Raw genomic sequence first — 17251 nt, 5'->3', positions numbered from 1 at the left:
ACATTATGTATAATTTCTAAGGTCATTTAATTAGGTTAAATATATTTTACCACCTTGTTATGATTATTTTTATTATATTTGTTATGAGAGAAGTATTTTAGTAATTTAAGTGAATTATACTTAATTAATTATAAGTATAGAAATTAGTTTGATAAAATAAATAAAGTGTATTAGATGATAAATTTATTTACATAGAAGGACATTTAGAATAGTTATCCACTTTGGATTCCCTTTAGTTGGAAACGCGTCGCTGTCAAGCCGCGTTTCCCCGGGTGACCGCTTCCACCGGTTGCACGATCCTATCTCCACTCCTCCATGCACCTCTCGAGCACCTCTGTCTCTCTCTCTCCATCAAAGTAAAACTACTCGTGCCATAGATTTCGAGTTCCGTGAGAAACCCTAGCTTTTGGAATCGGATATTCGAATCGAGGAGAGAAGATGAATGACGCCGATGTCTCGAAGCAGATCCAGCAGATGGTCCGGTTCATCCGGCAAGAGGCCGAGGAAAAAGCCAACGAGATATACGTCTCCGCCGAAGAGGTCATTCTTCGCGATTCCTTGTCGTCCCTCCTATGTCTCTCCGATTAGACGTTGTTTTTGGTTTGTGTCTGTCTCTAGATTGGTTTAATTCGGTGCTGCTTTGTTTTCCTTTTGGTAAAAAAATGCGATATGTCTCGCGCTTTCTTCTTCTTTCTGTTTATAGACTTCGATCAATTTGTCGCACCTGTACTGTTTTTAGTATTTGGTTTGGTGCTGCTTTCTGTTCCTTTTGGTAAAAATGCAATCTTTCGCGCGCTTTTTCTTCTTTCTATTGATAGATTTCGATTAATTTGTCGCACCTGTACTATTTGTGTTCTTTGTTTGTTTTTTTAGGTTTCCTTCTCTTTTCTAGTGATTAAATGTTCAATAAAACAAAACGGAATCAATAACACTTTCTGAAGAGAACTAATAAATTTGTACCTATACCCGTCTGTATTTGATATTTGCCTGACTGTTCAATTCAATGCACCTTTATGATCCTTTTGACCAAAATCCTATCTTTGTTCTTTCTAGTAATAATTTCAATCAAGTGTGTACGTGCCTGTGCCGTTCGCTTTGACTATTAGTTATTATAATAGGTTGTTTCTTTAAGTTCTGTTTTGTTTCGTAATTAAATTAGTGTATCTGATTCAATGAAGAAAAATACCTTTATTTTGGCATCTGACCTTTATAGAAAAGTAAAGTAAAAGGGAATCAAGAGTACTTTCTCAAGTATTTGCTGGGTTTCAACTTTGGATATTTCTTATTTTTGTTAAAGGTTGAGCATACATACTCTACAATATTTGTATCTTGGGAAATCCTGTAATCTCTTTAAGGGATCATTTCTTCGCTATTGTTTCTTAATAGGAAATTCGGTTGCTCTGAAGGCAGAGTTCACTTATTAAAGTATTTGAATTTTATCTTGTCTATAGTTGGTTCTAAATATATTTGAAACCTCATGGATGTGTTCAAAAGGAACTACTCCTTGGAGACTGAATCTTTTCAATGATCTTAACAGGCTAGCTGTACTATGATCTATGTCTAAAATATTTAGGAATTCGATATTAATTAGGATGATGAATTAAGTTTTGAAGAAGCCTGTTATCTCCTCTAAAGGTTTATTTAATCAGTACTCAGCATTAAAGGGAGATTTAGTACTTCTGATCTGTTGGCCTTAATTCAGACTGTACCTTGTCCAATATTTGTAGTTGAAGTGGATGGACTTATAAAAAGAAGTGTGCTTGGAACTTGTTTTTCTCTTATGCAGTCTAATATAAAGTTTGGCTAATTGTTCTTTCATCATTTTTCTAAACCTTCAGGAATTCAATATAGAGAAATTGCAGCTTGTTGAAGCAGAGAAAAGAAAGATTCGACAGGAATATGAGCGCAAGGAAAAGCAGGTGGAAGTTCGTAGAAAAATGTGAGTGATTCTTCTTTCCATTTTATCATAAACCTACTGTTACGTAGGCTCTAGCTATTTGGATGAAAGCAGAGAACATTTTGTAGGTCTGTTGGTATCTTTCCAATAAGATGGAATTTGTTTAACAGTGACTCCCCTTTTCACATTCTTAGACATGATGGGACCTCTCTTTCCAAAGCTGTCTTGGGAAGGATTTATCTTTTCTCCTTTAAGATTTAGAGGGTTAACTTTTGTCAAGGGCTGGTTTTACAACATTTCTGCAGAGTCATACTTGACCTGCTCCAGATGGATTTTCTGCATGGATATCAATTGAGTCTGGATGCACAAAACCCTCTCCTTTGTTGAAATAGAATAGTAATAAGAGTCTGGGCAGATCAAAAACATGTCTTTGCATATTTTAAGTTTGGTCTTTGTGATCCTATGATCTCTGTTTGAAGATTTGGTTATCTTATATGTAGGAAATTGTCTTGGCAATTTTTCTTCCATAATGTGGGTCTCCTTGCAGTGAGTATTCCATGCAGCTAAATGCATCACGTCTCAAAGTTCTGCAAGCACAAGATGATCTGGTAAATTCAATGAGGGATGCTGCTAGCAAGGAGCTTTTATGTGTCGCTGATGATCCGAGTGCCTACAAAAAACTTTTGAAAGGGTTGATCGTTCAGGTAAATCCAATTCTCTTCTTCTAATATACATATTGTAGTAAAGATAATTGTTGATTGGATATAATTAAGAAATTTATTCCTCGTCTACCTGAATGGGACTGTGCTCTTTTGAAAATATCCTTCTTATGATTGAAAGATAATGTGATCAAGTGACATCAGAAAAAACGCTGAAGATGCTACATGACAATTTTCTTCAGTTTACTTCTTATGTTCGCTTGCTCGTCTTGTGACATTTCATTAGCAAATTATTAGTTGTTCTGCCCTATGCATGATTTGATGTCATCCACTTCTTCCTGAGGAGGGTCAATTTAGAAGTTGCATTTGTTTGATGTTTTGATCTTCAGAGCTTACTGCGTCTGAAGGAGCCCTCTGTGTTGCTGCGGTGCAGAGAGATTGACTATCATCTGGTTCAATCCATCTTGGATGAAGCTAAGCAAGAATATGCAGAGAAAGCAAAAGTTCATCTGCCCACTGTTACTATTGATCAAAAAGTGTATCTTCCACCACCTCCTGTCGATCAAGAGGCTCATGAACTATTTTGGTATCTCCTCAACTTATTACGCCTGCCATGTTTTAATATGACTTTCTAGTGCAAGATGACAGATGAACTGATTTCTCATGGTGGCTAGTTTGTTTTACCAATACTGTTCTGTTTTATAATGGACTATATGGACTTATGTTAGCATTGACCTTATCATTTCCATGATTAAACAGCTCTGGAGGTGTTGTCCTTGCATCACAAGATGGGAAAATTGTGTGTGAGAACACATTGGATGCAAGACTTGATGTTGTTTTCAGACAGAAACTGCCTGAGGTATGTTTCATTAAAAAACTTACTTATTTACAGGAGTTTCTCTGAAGAGAATGATTCTCTCTAATAACAAACTGCATTGGATATCCTCATCAATTTACTTGTCTTTCATAATTGTGGCAGTTTGAAAAAGTGTTGTATTTCCTACTTAATTTTCTTATTCTTGATGCAGATTCGGAAACGGCTTTTCGGGGTTTAGCTGCCCCATTTGTTCAATTTTTGTATGTAATAAGTGACAAGCCATGTACCTCCTAATAAATTTCTGTGGCATTGCGAGTTGTCTGATTTAAAAACAATGCAAAACAGTGGAAGGCTTTCTTTTCTTTTTCCCCTCCTATCTGCTGAAAATAAACATGAACTCTTGAAAAATGTAAGCCCTTTGTTGTAAGGGATGGAAAATGCACCACTTCCAATTGGAAAACAAATTAGGAAGTATACTATTTTTTAAATATATATATGTATATGACTTCAGACATTTTTATTAATTTGAGGTGATTGGTACTTTTGACTGGACTTGGTTGTCTCCTGAGTAAAATTAGGGTTTCATTGTTGATTGGATATGTATAGTTTTGGGAAACATGGATGAGCAACATTCTCCTGTCGTGATTTTGAAATCGTGTTAACTAGTGACATCGTATTCTTTAAGTTCTATACGGTATAATTATACTTATTGCCGGTATAAATTATTATTATATTTTTTATTGAAATAATGGTTGATTGAAGTAATATTTTTTTATGAGTAAAATAGTAATCGATAAATATAAACAATTGAATAAAAGAGGAAAGCAAATTGAAATGAATGAATCTCATTATAAGAGTGGTTTAATTATTCATCTTAAACTAAGCAAAGCAAATTGAAATAGCTTCAAAAAGAAGCCACTAATACTACTTTGTAGATAAATTTCTGTTAGGCAACTTGGAGGATTAAAACTTTATACAATCTAGACAAGAATCTCATCTCATGATACTCATACTTGCATATTAATACTCCAGAATAAATATTTTTCTAACATATAAGAGTTTGGTAAATTACAAAGGCGCATAGGCTTTGAACCTGCATATCTATGTTAAAATCTCTCTCATGCACACACCATCATAGAGCAGGATCAACAGTAGATAATGAATAAAATGAATGTTTTGGGTTTATAACACAATATTGGGGATCACTAATCATGCAAACAGACAGACATAGTTACAGAAGCTACTTGGATGCATCCTCTGCCATAAATGCTATCCACTCACCAGGTAGTCGCGGTGTATCGCTCCTGCATAGATTTTCACCGAAGAATAGTAAGTTGACATGAATGTTTTGACCTGAAACATGGAGTCGGTGACAAGGGTTCCAGAGTTGCTGCAGAAGATGATCCTTTACCATCCTGTTTTTGCTCGTTTCATGCCGCTGTTACCAAATGGAGAAAGACTACCACTTGGATGGGGGCTGTCCTCTCTTAGAGTTGAATTTATGATTGCTAGTTCTCTAAGTTGTTCTCTCTTGTACAGGTCCATTGATTCATCCTGTAGAGGGAAATATTTTGAAAGCAACTTGAATATTCCTCAGAAAAGATAAAGATACAAATTAACTAACACGGTAACCAAAGGAAAGGATGGCGGCAAGCAAATGCATTATCTTGTTAAGAAAGGGCAAATTCATTTGACTTAGATAATAAACACTTATTAAGTGATCATAATATTGGTTGTATCACAACCTTAATTCATTTCAGGACAGAGATCATTACATGCTTAAGAGAGATATATCTAGCAAGAAGAATGACTAGAGAAGATACTTGTCTACAAGAAGCTCTCACCACTGGTTTTAGCAACTTTTCTATGATATCTTGTGCCTGTCTCAATCTTGCATCAATGACATTGGCAGGTAACTCGGCCTCTATCAAGATATGCAGTGGATCATTCAAGTGTTCATAGCCAGGTCTTCCCCTCAGTTTCTCCTCCTACAAGAAGAAAGAAGAGCAATAGTATTCAGCAACAGTGAAGAAAAAAAGAGAGAGAATACGCATGCCTATGTAAAAGATACAAATACGTGAAGGTTCTCAATTTCTCATAGCCAGAGCGGAACACTATATTGACTAAGTTATCACAAAATTATAAATTTAAGAGAAGATTGTGAAAGGTTACCCAAAAATGGAGCAGCTCTATTCGGAAAAGGACAATACAACAATATAGGATTTAGTCTCAACTATTCAACTCTGTTTTGGGCCAGGTTCTTCTTTGTCAAACTAAGTGCTACCACATTTCTCCTCACTACTTCCTCTTCACAAGCTTTGGTTTTTCCCTCCCTCTCAAGGAACCTTCTACCTGAATGACTACATCCTTCTTCTGCATATGTTTTGATCAAACCATCTAAGTCATTTTACATTCTACCATCTGTTTAAACATGCATGTATGACTAGACCTCGAATAATAAATTGTGATTGTATCCAATATTTTCCTTACAGTTGTAAGATCTGCAAGTACTTGTGCTCCATATTAACTACGCGCAAATCATTTGCCATATATCTATAGCTAGAAATATGACTCAGCGGATCTACCAGTTTCTGAATTATCAGTTAGAAGAGGAGGTATGAAGATAAACATTACAAAGATATCTCCTATATAAGTTCATTGATGTAAAGTATCTCATTTTACTTAATCTTAAGCTACTCGGAGATAATGGTGATAATATCATGGATTCTGATTTCATAAATTTATGTACCAATATCACGCTGACAAAAAATAGTAAACTTCAGTTACCTTGCCTGGATCTTTTATTGATCCCTTTCCTCTAATGTAAACACGACAACCGGTAGATGCCTCCACCCTTTTTAGTGAATTTCCTCTGGGTCCAAGAAGTCGGCCAACAAAATTAAACTGAATACAATGTAAAGAGTAAATAATAGATCAAAACCTTGATGCTATTAGTCAATTTCTAGACTATTTATGAAAACAAGTTGGTTGAGGTGGAAAGGAAAGCTCACATTCGGGTAAGCGTCGACTGGAATTTCCAAGCGCAAAATCTTCTTGACAATATAAGAAGATGGGCTTGGTGGCGCTCCTTGCCAGTCGATAGTCATTCCTTGAGGAATACCTAACCTCTGCTGATGAAAAGTAAGATTTTTACCACAGTATTGCTAAATTTAAGAAATCATAGAAAAGTATATTTATTGAGAAAATGTCCAACATAAAAATAAAATTTAGCTGACAACTAATGATATCAGTAACATAGCATCATTATTATTAAGTCGAAATATTATGTCAGTGTCACATAGAGCCATGCAAATCCCTTAGAAATCATTCAATTCCCTTTGCTACATCTCTTTCCAATCAATATTTTGTACTGATTATAGAAGCATTTTATCACCAACGGTCCTGCTCTTTTCCCATTGTCAAGAACAACATAAATAACCATATAATCCCACCATACCTCTCTTATCCCATTTTGATACTTTATTCTATTCAGACTGGTTATGCTAGCAACAATTGAAAGATGACTTATTCTTGGGGATAGTCTTTACTCTCGGTCATGCTTTCAAGCATTGCCTAAGTCCAAAAATAGAGCTCTTGTAGCTATTGGGAACCGCAGATTAATCGTTCAGAAAATAATAGATGCCAGGAGGGGAAAGACCTATAATTATGGCATCATAACATAAAATTATGCCACTTCAAACGAAAGAATACTAATTTCTGCTTTAGCTTTCAGAATCTAAATTTGCATTTTGCTTTTTCAGTCTGTCATCATTGATCCACTGTAAGTTTCCATCTTTTCAGAATTTTAACATAGCGCTTCAAACCTATCATTCTTGCCACTAGAACCGCCTAAATTATTGAAATTCAAAACATGTATAGGGTTTGCCTGCAGAAGCTTATCACATTAACTCATTAAGCAACTTATAGTAACTTATAGTAAACTAATTGGAGGAATAAACTGCTGAGCCCTGAAGTTTAAGACATGATTGTTTATGTAAAGGCTCATGTAAATGGAGAGAATTGAAAATGTATACCTCCTGGTGGGTCCCACTCCATGCACCAAGCCCACTCCCGCCGAGATTAGGTACAAGATTTGTTGACGACATGGGACTGGGACTCCCATGTTGTAGCCTGTCAAAATCTCCACATCCATGGTTGGGTACCATGCCTGAGACTCTCATAATCTCTGATGACACATAATTTCAATACAGTATAGGTTACAGAATTTCAAGGGAGGGAGTGAAAAATAAATATCTATGCCAACTGCTAGAAGCCTTTCTTCTGACATGAAATTCTAGCCTAAATTTAAAACCCAAGCTGTTATTATCATAGAAAACAGTCAATAAGAGATGACAAAATGAAATATGAGCATATCTGCATAGATTCAATGATACAACTGAAGTAACTCTATCCTATGGAAAAAAAACAAAAAGTAAAGGATCCACGAGGTAAATGTGACGATCTGGATCATCTTCTATATAAAACACATTAAGGATAGTGCATTCTCTTCTGCATGCACAAAATTTAAAGTTTTAAACACCAACACTCTGATAAATAGCAATCCATCTGAACTTGATCTTAAGCAAGATACTTGGTCTTATATCTGTTTTTTCAGAGTGAATATGTCAAAATACAGTGAAATCTTTTGTTGGTCAATACTCGGAAAGAATAAATCAAAAAACTTAAAAGGACGACAAAGTTAACCCATATATTCAGCATGACATTAAGATTGGAAAGTAGATATTCAGGATTTTGTTTCATTTGACTCTTTGCCTTGTTGAATATCAGACAACAGCCAACAAAACATTGGCATCTTCGCATTATCTACAAAAAATTGGCATCTCTTCATATTTGCAGGGCATATTTCAGTTTGCTCCCTCCCTGCTTGCCTGAGCATACTGCAATAAATCAAGTAAATCTCTGGCAGTTTCCTTTCTTTTCCAACTTTGACTAGGCTGAGAATTTGGAAGCAACTTTGCAGGTCAGATAGAGGATAAAAGCAGGTTGTTGAAGTTCTACTTGCAGTCCATGCTACAAAGAGAGTTATATTATGATGGTGATGGCAAATATCTGGCTAAGAATATTGTTCTGCAAGATAACCTTAAACGAGATGCATTCACCTTCGTTCTACTTTCCATTAAGTAAAGATTATCCCCTAATGAAGGTCTTAACAAGAGAATAACAAAGTATCAAGATGGAAGATATTCTGCACTCGATGTGGAATGCAGTTAGAAGACATATAAAGATCACCAACAAAGTTCTTCCATACATCAAATGCAAAAAACTATCTGATCAGAAACCCACCAACAACAACAACACTAACCATAAGTTCCAGAAGCTCTTTTAGTGTTAGCTGCCTGTCAGCTAACAATATCAAAGTCTGGTTAACGAAAGTAATCAAAAATATCGTGAATAATCAAAGATTTAAGTACTGCAGGTCATAGCTGACGAGGCAACATACTGGACTGCATCAACCAATCAGCATGTCTTATTTTGATCTCTACTTATCCTAAGAAGAAACCTTTGACAATTAACAACCTATGGATTGGTCATGCCCATTATAGGAATCCTTTTCTTTTAAACAGGCAATGCTATCATTAGATAATAGGAAGAATACTCAAAAGCAACTGCCAGATACTACAGAAGTGAAGAGCTAAGAACAGAACATGCCAAACCAATTAGCACCAAGAAATCCAAAAAGTTAAACAAGAAAGCAAGAACACAAGCAACATCAACCAATGCTATAGCCCACATAGATGTCTGCCATCTCAAGGAGAATCGCCCCGCCACACCAGACATGGGAAGGGAAAGAAAGAAACTAAGGTCAAAGTGCAGCCATGATCAACCGAGATCCCCAATTCAAAGAAAAACTCAGTAGTTGGCAATACTAGCAGTAAAAAGTAAATTCACTAAACACAGCAATAAAACCCAATGAGCCATGGAAGGAGAAGATACCCAGATCAATAACTCAAGCAGGGCTGCAAAGAAACCAACCAAAGAACTCACCTTGATTCAACAAACGGCTGCATATAGGAAGAACCTGCACGAAAGGCTCAAGCTTTTGATGCTCTGCCAACAGCTCTACTAAGTACTGACTATAACTGATAAAAGTAAGAAAAGCCCAAGATTTATAAACGCCAGATACAATCCAAAAACCGAGAATTGAGAGGAGATAGATGAAACAAACATCTGCTGCATCCCTTACATCTTCCCATACCTGTCTACATCTGGTGCGCTTCTTATCTGGGGAGAGAGGGTTCTTGCAGGGGAAAAGTTGTATGTATATAAGCCTGACATGACGGTGTATAGAGAGGCACTAAAGAAGAGGAGGTGAGATGGGAGAGAGAAGGAGCAAAGGGAGATGATGATGGGAGAGAGGAATAGAGGAAGAGGAGGTGAGATGGGAGAAAGGTGCTTGTTTTGGGGTGCTGAAATAAGGCTTCCAGTTCAATGTGGACAATCCTGCAACCCCATAAAAAATTGTCAATATAAGAAGAGAGAAAAATAGTAAAAATTAATAAATGGGTGTCAATAAAAATCCTTTGGGTTCTTCTATACTATGGAAGCTTGGACAGCTGCCTGCCAGGGTTTATGGTAGAACTTTTATGCCTACATAGAATACTTTCTACAAATTATTTGTAAATTAATCACTCTTTTTCTTGAAAATTTGGAACACCAACAAAAAAAATATTATATATATATCTTCAACTCATTTCAGAATGAATACATTGTATGAAAAATATCGTTCGCAAATTATAAATAGAAGAAATTAATTTCGAGATATGCTAAAAAGAGTGCCAACGAATAATACTCAAATAGTTAAAGAGGATCATGATTTAATTAAGATCTTTACGACACCTGTTTAACGAAGGAGTTTAGTAAATGTACTCTTATTTATCAAATTTATTGCTAACTCATATTTGAATTCCAAAGAATACTAAAGCAGTCATAAGATTTAATTATGAAAAAAGAGGTGGATATAAAATGTGAGAGACCTTTTTTTTTCCTTATTTTGTTTAACTTGTATCCTCTTGTGCACTAAAAGTATATCTTGGCCCTACGAATTGACTGCATGAGAGATATAGAGAGAGAGAGAGAGAGAGAGAGAGAGAGAGAGAGAGAGAGGGAGAGGGAGATGGCTCCTTCTAAGTGATTTAAGATTTAAGAGATCTTTTCTTTAAGAAAGTAAGGAATTAATAGATTATTAATTCAAGGAAAGTAGTTAGGTGACATGCTTCCAATCACTCAAAAATCTTGTAAATTTAGGTCTAGATTCTTTTGGTGGGTTCCACATTCCCTGCTGTAGGTTTTTTTTGATGGATTTAATTTGGGGAAAAAAAATGATCTAGTTTTCATCTTTCTTATTTATTCTTATTTTCTTTTAATTTTCTTTTCCTTGTAATTTGGTCTAGCTTTCACATGTAGTTTTCAAAGGGGAGACAACTATGCAGAGATTGAAGGGTTAAAGGAGGAGCAGAGAGGGGCAAGCAATTGTTTGGTGATTTAAGGGCATTTAATGTCCTCACATGAAAGCATGAAAGTCCTGCCCAGGCTCCACTCACCTAAGGTAAAATCATAATATATTTATATATATATTCATTCATCTCTTCTTTCTTTTATGATTTATATGAGAAAAATAATATTTGTTGAGAAATTCATCGTATATTTATCTTATCGATGTTTATCATTCGACTCCTGTATTATGACTTTAATTTGAGTCGACAAAATAAATATCTTGAGTCTATGTCCTATTTTTTTGACTTAAAATGTAATATATAAGTATTTTTATTATTAAACTATGCAGGAGTTGAACGATAAATACTCGTGATAAAAATAAAATGCAAGATATTTCTTTTTATCAATCTCCTTATTTCTTTTTTACCAAGATAAAAATAAATAAATTATTTCGAGGAGAACAAACTTTGGTCATTTGTAAGTCATATATTTATCATTGGTGATGAAATTAAACCTAGGTAGAGACATATTTCACTAAAAATGAAGTACATAAGAGTGCATGGACTTTTTGGACCACTCTTACTGGTCCTTAGCTCACTAGCTGACAAAGGTTTGATAACTCCGAACTGTGAAAGCAAATATATAATAAGGAAAAATTATTCATTTCACACCCTAAGTTACATATTTATTTCGAGTCACACCTTCAACAATAAATAGTGAGAAGTGCTTGTATGCAAGTGAATATAATATATGCAGTGGGGAGGGAGAACAAAAGCCTGTGCGCGGTGGGATTAAACTAAGCAAAACCCAAATTTCATGCTTCAATTCTGCTTAGCATCAAAGAATTTAAAATATACAACTTTCATTTGAAAACAAACTCTTTAATTGATTCCGAATAAATATTACAGTTTCTTTTAGCAATTATTATCTAAAATCTTATCAAATCCTAACTCAGTATGTGAAATTTTTATGAAATTAACCCAAATAACACCTAATAAAAAATAGGGTATTTTATAAATCACATCCTATCCGATGATTTTGTAATCTAATCCCTTATTTTTTTTAAATTCTTATTTAACATCTTGACGTTATTTTAAAGCTAACTAATATGACTAAATTACTAAAATACCCTCGCTACTTTTTTCTCTCTCTATCCCTTCTCTAAAGAAGTCATGGGTAACTTAGGTATTTAAAATTTATTATATATATCATAACTGAATATTCTTTGCCGGTACTTTTTAAATTAACGGATGGTGTTAAATAAGAACTACAAGAAAAAAGTAGGGGTTGAATTATAAAAATCTTAAAGACCGAGTATGAATATCAAAATAGATAAAATATAGGATGTCTTAAAAAATATATTAAGGTGTTATGTTAATAATTAAATGAGAAAAAAGAGTGAGAGAGTAGCAGTAGTACTATTACTAGTATATATATATATAGACAGAGAGAGAGAGAGAGAGAGAGAGAGAGAGAGAGATGGGAGAGAGAGAGAGGGCATAGGATTCTCTGGTGGAGTAATAGAAAAGTGTGAGGCAGTGCACGTGGGGAGGGGGGGCAAGGGACAGATACGAAGAGGTGGTTGCCACAAAGGGGGCTCCGTAGCTGCCTCTCTACTTAATTTATTCACACACGTGCGCATCATCTAACCCCCACCTTCCTAACAATATAATTATATTTACTATCAAATCCCCATGATTCCATTCAGTATGTCAAAAAGTATACTAAGTTACTCTCATGGGTTCCGGGGTGAACTCTGCTCTCTTTCTGTGAGGTAGGTTAGGTTTGAATTTTTAAAAATTTATTAGACAAGTAGGTTATTAGTTTCTCATCTCAATTCTCAACTAGTTGGAGATTTTTTATTTATTTATTTTTGATCGAAGTATTTCGCTGTCAAGTTCGGAGCTGGTATTTGGTACTAAATCACTTTCGTATAAATCACACCTATTTTCTTCGGATAATGTGGAAGGCGTCCCATTTCTTTAATAAGTTTGAAAAATAAATTTAGTTCTTTAATAATTGGCATATATATGAATCAGATTTTAAAATATAAAACACAAAAGTTTAGTTGAAAGTTCAAAGAGACATAGTAGTATAATTATCCTAAATAACCGGCGCAGGTCGACATCGTGTGGGGTTATCCAAGCGTGCTATTGGATATTAATTGATCATGTATAGCTAACTTCTACTTAAATTCTACCATCTTTGTGTTTTCTTTTAAGTATGATGGAGATGTGCTCGATTATTAAGCGCGCATTTCATGCCTGGACTAACTCGCATAGGTCAGCTCATATCGAATTCATTCTCCACGAGACTATCTTTTATTATTGCCTAGATATATGTTCATATTACTACATATCTCCTCTATTATTAAAGAGGTCGTAAGATCATCTCCAACCCTAAGCAATTATTATGGATAAAATTGCTTAGTAGTTTGAGAGCTTGGCTCAATTAATAATTCGGCAGTACAGCGACTTAAAGCAATGTCTCGATGCGGCGGCGCATAACTTGAAAAGCTTAGACTCAAGTTAATACGATACATCTATATTTAGAGAGAATTTGCTCTTTGCACTTTTGAATGATAAAAAAAAATGATGTGATCATGTGAATAATTAATTTCACAATGTTATCCTTCAATTGCCACATTGAGATTTGAGGTGAGGTGTCTCTCTTCATGGGCCGAGAAGGGCCGAATTGGGGGCCCATTTGGGCAACGCCGAATACTTGATCCACGAAGCGGCTCATGGAAGAGTGGGCAATCGATTTTTTTGTTTTTCTTCTATTATTTATTTGATTTTGTTTGGGATTTGATTCGAATCGCTTTGGGATTGGCAGCCGAAGCACATAGGTAACGACGTTTGGGATGTGGTGATGGAGAGGAGGGACGAGAAGCTCACGGAGCAGCTCTCCGCTTGCGCGAATTAGGTTGGTTCCGGTAAAAACTAAAAAAAAATCGCTTCTTTTTGTTATTTTGATGTTAATTATAATGATCATCTTTGCGATTTGGTTCAACTTCGTTACATCTGAAGGTCGAGATGTGGAAGAAACCCTAGACTTATAACATTTCCGATCACTTCCACTGTGGTATGCTGGGAGAATGTTCAATTGAAGTAGTTTACTTTCGTATCGGAACCTCATTGCTAGGTTGGTGTTCTTATAGTTCATAATTTGAATCGCAGCTTTAGGGATGCGCACTCGACACATCCTGTGAAAAAGATATTGGAATATTTTCTTTTCCTTTAATTTTCTACTTGTCTGGCTTCACTAGTATGTTTATCATAGATGCTGACAAATTCTTAGACGACTAGTTTTTCTTCTTGATAGTGGATGTCATTTGCACATCTACATCGATTCCTTAGGCTGTCCCAATTTCATATGTAATTGTTTGCATGTTAAAGTTCAAACCACAATGACAACATATCATTCAAGTGTTATAGCGACATCAATGGAGTAGATGAAAAAGATCTCAATTCCTGAGCAATGGCCAACGCTGTGGTATTTCAACCTCTGCGCGCCATGCAACTCTATCGCTATGTCACAGTGGCCCACTCCCAGAATGATATGCTCACTGCTTGTTAAATGATTTCCTTTCATCGATAAAAGGTCTTTCCTTTGTATTGTTCTATAGTCTTTCTCTTCCCTTGTGTGGCCTCTTCAACCTAAACTTGAGTCACTTCTTGCTTATGCATTATGTGGTCCTTGTTTAATATGCCCGAATCATCTTAAATTAATTTCAAACATCTTAGTCTCAATTGGTTCTACTTTCAATTTTTACAGTGATACTGCTCATCCTCAACATTATTATGTCAGTTGCAGTCACTTTCTGAATGTTATCCTCTGTCACTTTAAGCATACTCGGTATTAGAGCAGCCATGAATATTTCCCCCTCTAATTTATGTGGTATACATCATGATCACCCCAAGGTGTAGAATTGCTTATCCACTTTAATTATCTTATTCTAATTCTATGCGTAGTAGTATCTTCAATGTTTCGTGGTCCTTGACAATTGATTCTAATGAAGTCATCTTCCATATATATCCTCTTTCGTCTATTTATTTTAAAGCTTTAAGACTTTTAATATGCTTCGCCATAATTCTAATACTGAGGCCTATACATTTTAGACTCATTAGATGATGCAATGCCATTTTGTCATCTAGTATATCTCGAATGACGCCTAAACCTGAAATCATCCTTTTGAAATCTTTGATTTAGAAATTAACTGCTGCCGAAGGGTTCTCACTGCTGAAAGCTTTTCTATTTCAAACCGATCCTTTTAGTCAAAGTTCCTCTGTTCTTCAATCTATTGAACTATTTCGGAAGAAGTTCAGTTAAATCTGGGTATTCAAACTTATTGCAGATTTTATGTTTGGGCATTCAGCATCTAAATGAGATGCAATCTTTCTTAAGAATCTCTTTGCTATATAATTTCTTACTGTAAGCATGGCAGTTTTCTCTTAACATAAACACTTTTGTCTGTTGATCTCAGATACTAGCAATCTTGCAGCACTGATACCTTAGTACCTTCATCTTTTGATGTGGACGCTCGGGAATGGCTATGTTTGCAATAAAGCTCTTTTAGGAGGAAAACAGAGCCTCCCTTTTCGGAACCAGAGATATTCCTCTAGGACCACTTTTGCGTTATTTGCATTATACTCCTTTGTACGTCTGATAACGTTTGTAAGATTATTCTTCTTGTTATTAACTTGTCTTCTTGAACCATGGCCATTGAATGGGATGCTACTTAATCAAATTGTTTCAATGCTCTGTTATTCTGCTTATTAAGCTCCGATCCTGACTTCAGGATGCAATGCTATATAACTTAGCGTATTATGCTTGTGATAGGTTAGTGAGTGTTAGTCGTATCAAAGAGCATAAATAAATAGTTGTCTATTTGCTTTGCTATACTAATATAAAGAGATTTATTCTACAGCAAGTGAACAAAGACTTAAAAGAAAATAAAATTAAGTTTCTTGAATTTTTTTACCGTCACCGAACATAAGCGAGTTTGTAACTAGTCTAGTTGATCTATTCCACATGAATGCCAATGTAAGCATGCCCAAGAAAACAAAATATTATCGTGTAAACCGTTGATCTTCATATTAAATAAAATTGATATCCTAATTCACATGCCCTGGAACCTGGGAGTCACCTTGTAATGTAAATAAGTTTATAATTCCATCGTACAAGGGTGGGCAGACTAAAAATAGTCTAAATCTCCACTTTCTTTGCCGGATGGAGAGATGGGAAATTGCAAAGGCCTTGCAGTTTGAGAACTAGAGTAATTAAGTTAGTATTTGAACTCGCAGATAGATGGAATATTGAACTCCCAAGATAAAAATTTAATTGCATCTGATGACTAGTAGAATCGTTATGCATCATCATTCACCTTGGAACAACAAAAGGCTCATGTCGATTTCCTTCGGCTATTGGTAAAACACTCAAATGTCACCATTTAATCGTTTAAATCTTCTCCTTCTATTATGATGTTATGTTGTCATATAACAAATGAATAGTAAATATGGAAACAGTAAAGGTACAGAAACAGTGAAGTTACAGAAACATAGAGATGCATCCAGTGAATGCTCTATTTCATACGTTATTCTCTGACCAGGAAGGTGTATAGTAATATGATTAATCAAATGAAGTATGACAGCGAAAGATTCCAAAACTCTTGTCAAGTCAGATAGATACCTTATTGACTGAATGAAGCTGGCAATTTCTCCGTTCCTTTTGGCATCAGTAGTTATTTGTTCTCTAGCAGACCTCTGCTTTGGAGATTTGAAAGACATTCACATCCATCTCCTCTTCCACTTGGTTCACTAGTCTGCAACCGGTTTAACTTCAGACCTGAACTCGTAATCTAAGTTCACAAATTCTTCATGGTGACAGAATGGAAAAGAAGAAGAGATATGACTTGCGGAGGCATTAATAAAAGATGGTTACAGGTCCACTGATCCATGCATAAATGGGCAAATGCAAAAGCACATTAGAAAAACACAGGTTACAATGTTACATTTTAGTTCCAACTTTATTGAAGAATGGTCATATAATCATGTGGAATGCAATGCCAGATTTTTATAAACAATGCCAGAATTAGAGTTACTAATGTTCCCAGTTTTCTATATTTTTACAGGAAAAGGTTGCGGTTTGGCATGTATTGAGTTCTGATAATCCTCCAAGGATGGTAATATGGAAACTTGAGGACATCCTTGATAATTCTCCACCTTCAAATCATGCTTATTTGTTGAATCTTTTCATGACTTCAAACCAAGTAAAGCAAGAAATGTTGGTATGCAAAACTTGGCCAAATATAAGGATAATTATAAGATTTTAGCCAGGCCATAGATTAAGCGAAAACGACCTCTATTTTATCCTACTAATTTAGATTTAGATTACCACAATACTTGATGCTTTGTCTTGAAT

General features: G+C 35.3%; 2 protein-coding genes across 3 annotated transcripts; one reads left to right on the top strand and one right to left on the bottom strand.

Annotated features, from left to right (window-relative positions):
* Window positions 1–297: 297 nt before the first annotated feature.
* Window positions 298–3735, top strand: LOC140770576 (V-type proton ATPase subunit E-like). Its single transcript, XM_073111827.1, has 6 exons — window positions 298–540; window positions 1839–1939; window positions 2445–2601; window positions 2946–3142; window positions 3316–3415; window positions 3585–3735. The coding sequence occupies exons 1-6, from the start codon at window positions 439–441 to the stop codon at window positions 3609–3611; spliced, it is 684 nt and encodes a 227-aa protein (XP_072967928.1). The 5' UTR covers window positions 298–438; the 3' UTR covers window positions 3612–3735.
* Window positions 3736–4354: 619 nt separating this feature from the next.
* On the bottom strand, window positions 4355–9846 carry LOC140770397 (KH domain-containing protein SPIN1-like). 2 transcript variants are annotated; one of them, XM_073111584.1, is made up of 8 exons: window positions 9591–9846; window positions 9380–9474; window positions 7408–7559; window positions 6385–6504; window positions 6161–6277; window positions 5218–5361; window positions 4785–4927; window positions 4355–4677 (listed from the first exon to the last, which is right to left on the bottom strand). In XM_073111584.1, the coding sequence occupies exons 1-8, from the start codon at window positions 9668–9670 to the stop codon at window positions 4614–4616; spliced, it is 915 nt and encodes a 304-aa protein (XP_072967685.1). In that variant the 5' UTR covers window positions 9671–9846; the 3' UTR covers window positions 4355–4613. The 2 variants fall into 2 exon arrangements, with proteins under 2 accessions (XP_072967685.1, XP_072967686.1); XM_073111585.1 differs by having other exon boundaries at window positions 6385–6501; window positions 9591–9843.
* Window positions 9847–17251: the final 7405 nt, after the last annotated feature.

The sequence above is a fragment of the Typha angustifolia genome, chromosome 11 (genome assembly GCF_048772165.1).
Source record: "Typha angustifolia cultivar Huaian chromosome 11, ASM4877216v1, whole genome shotgun sequence".
NCBI classification, from domain to species: domain Eukaryota; kingdom Viridiplantae; phylum Streptophyta; class Magnoliopsida; order Poales; family Typhaceae; genus Typha; species Typha angustifolia.
Note: the sequence above shows the minus strand (reverse complement) of the source record. Positions and strands in the feature narration are given on the sequence as shown.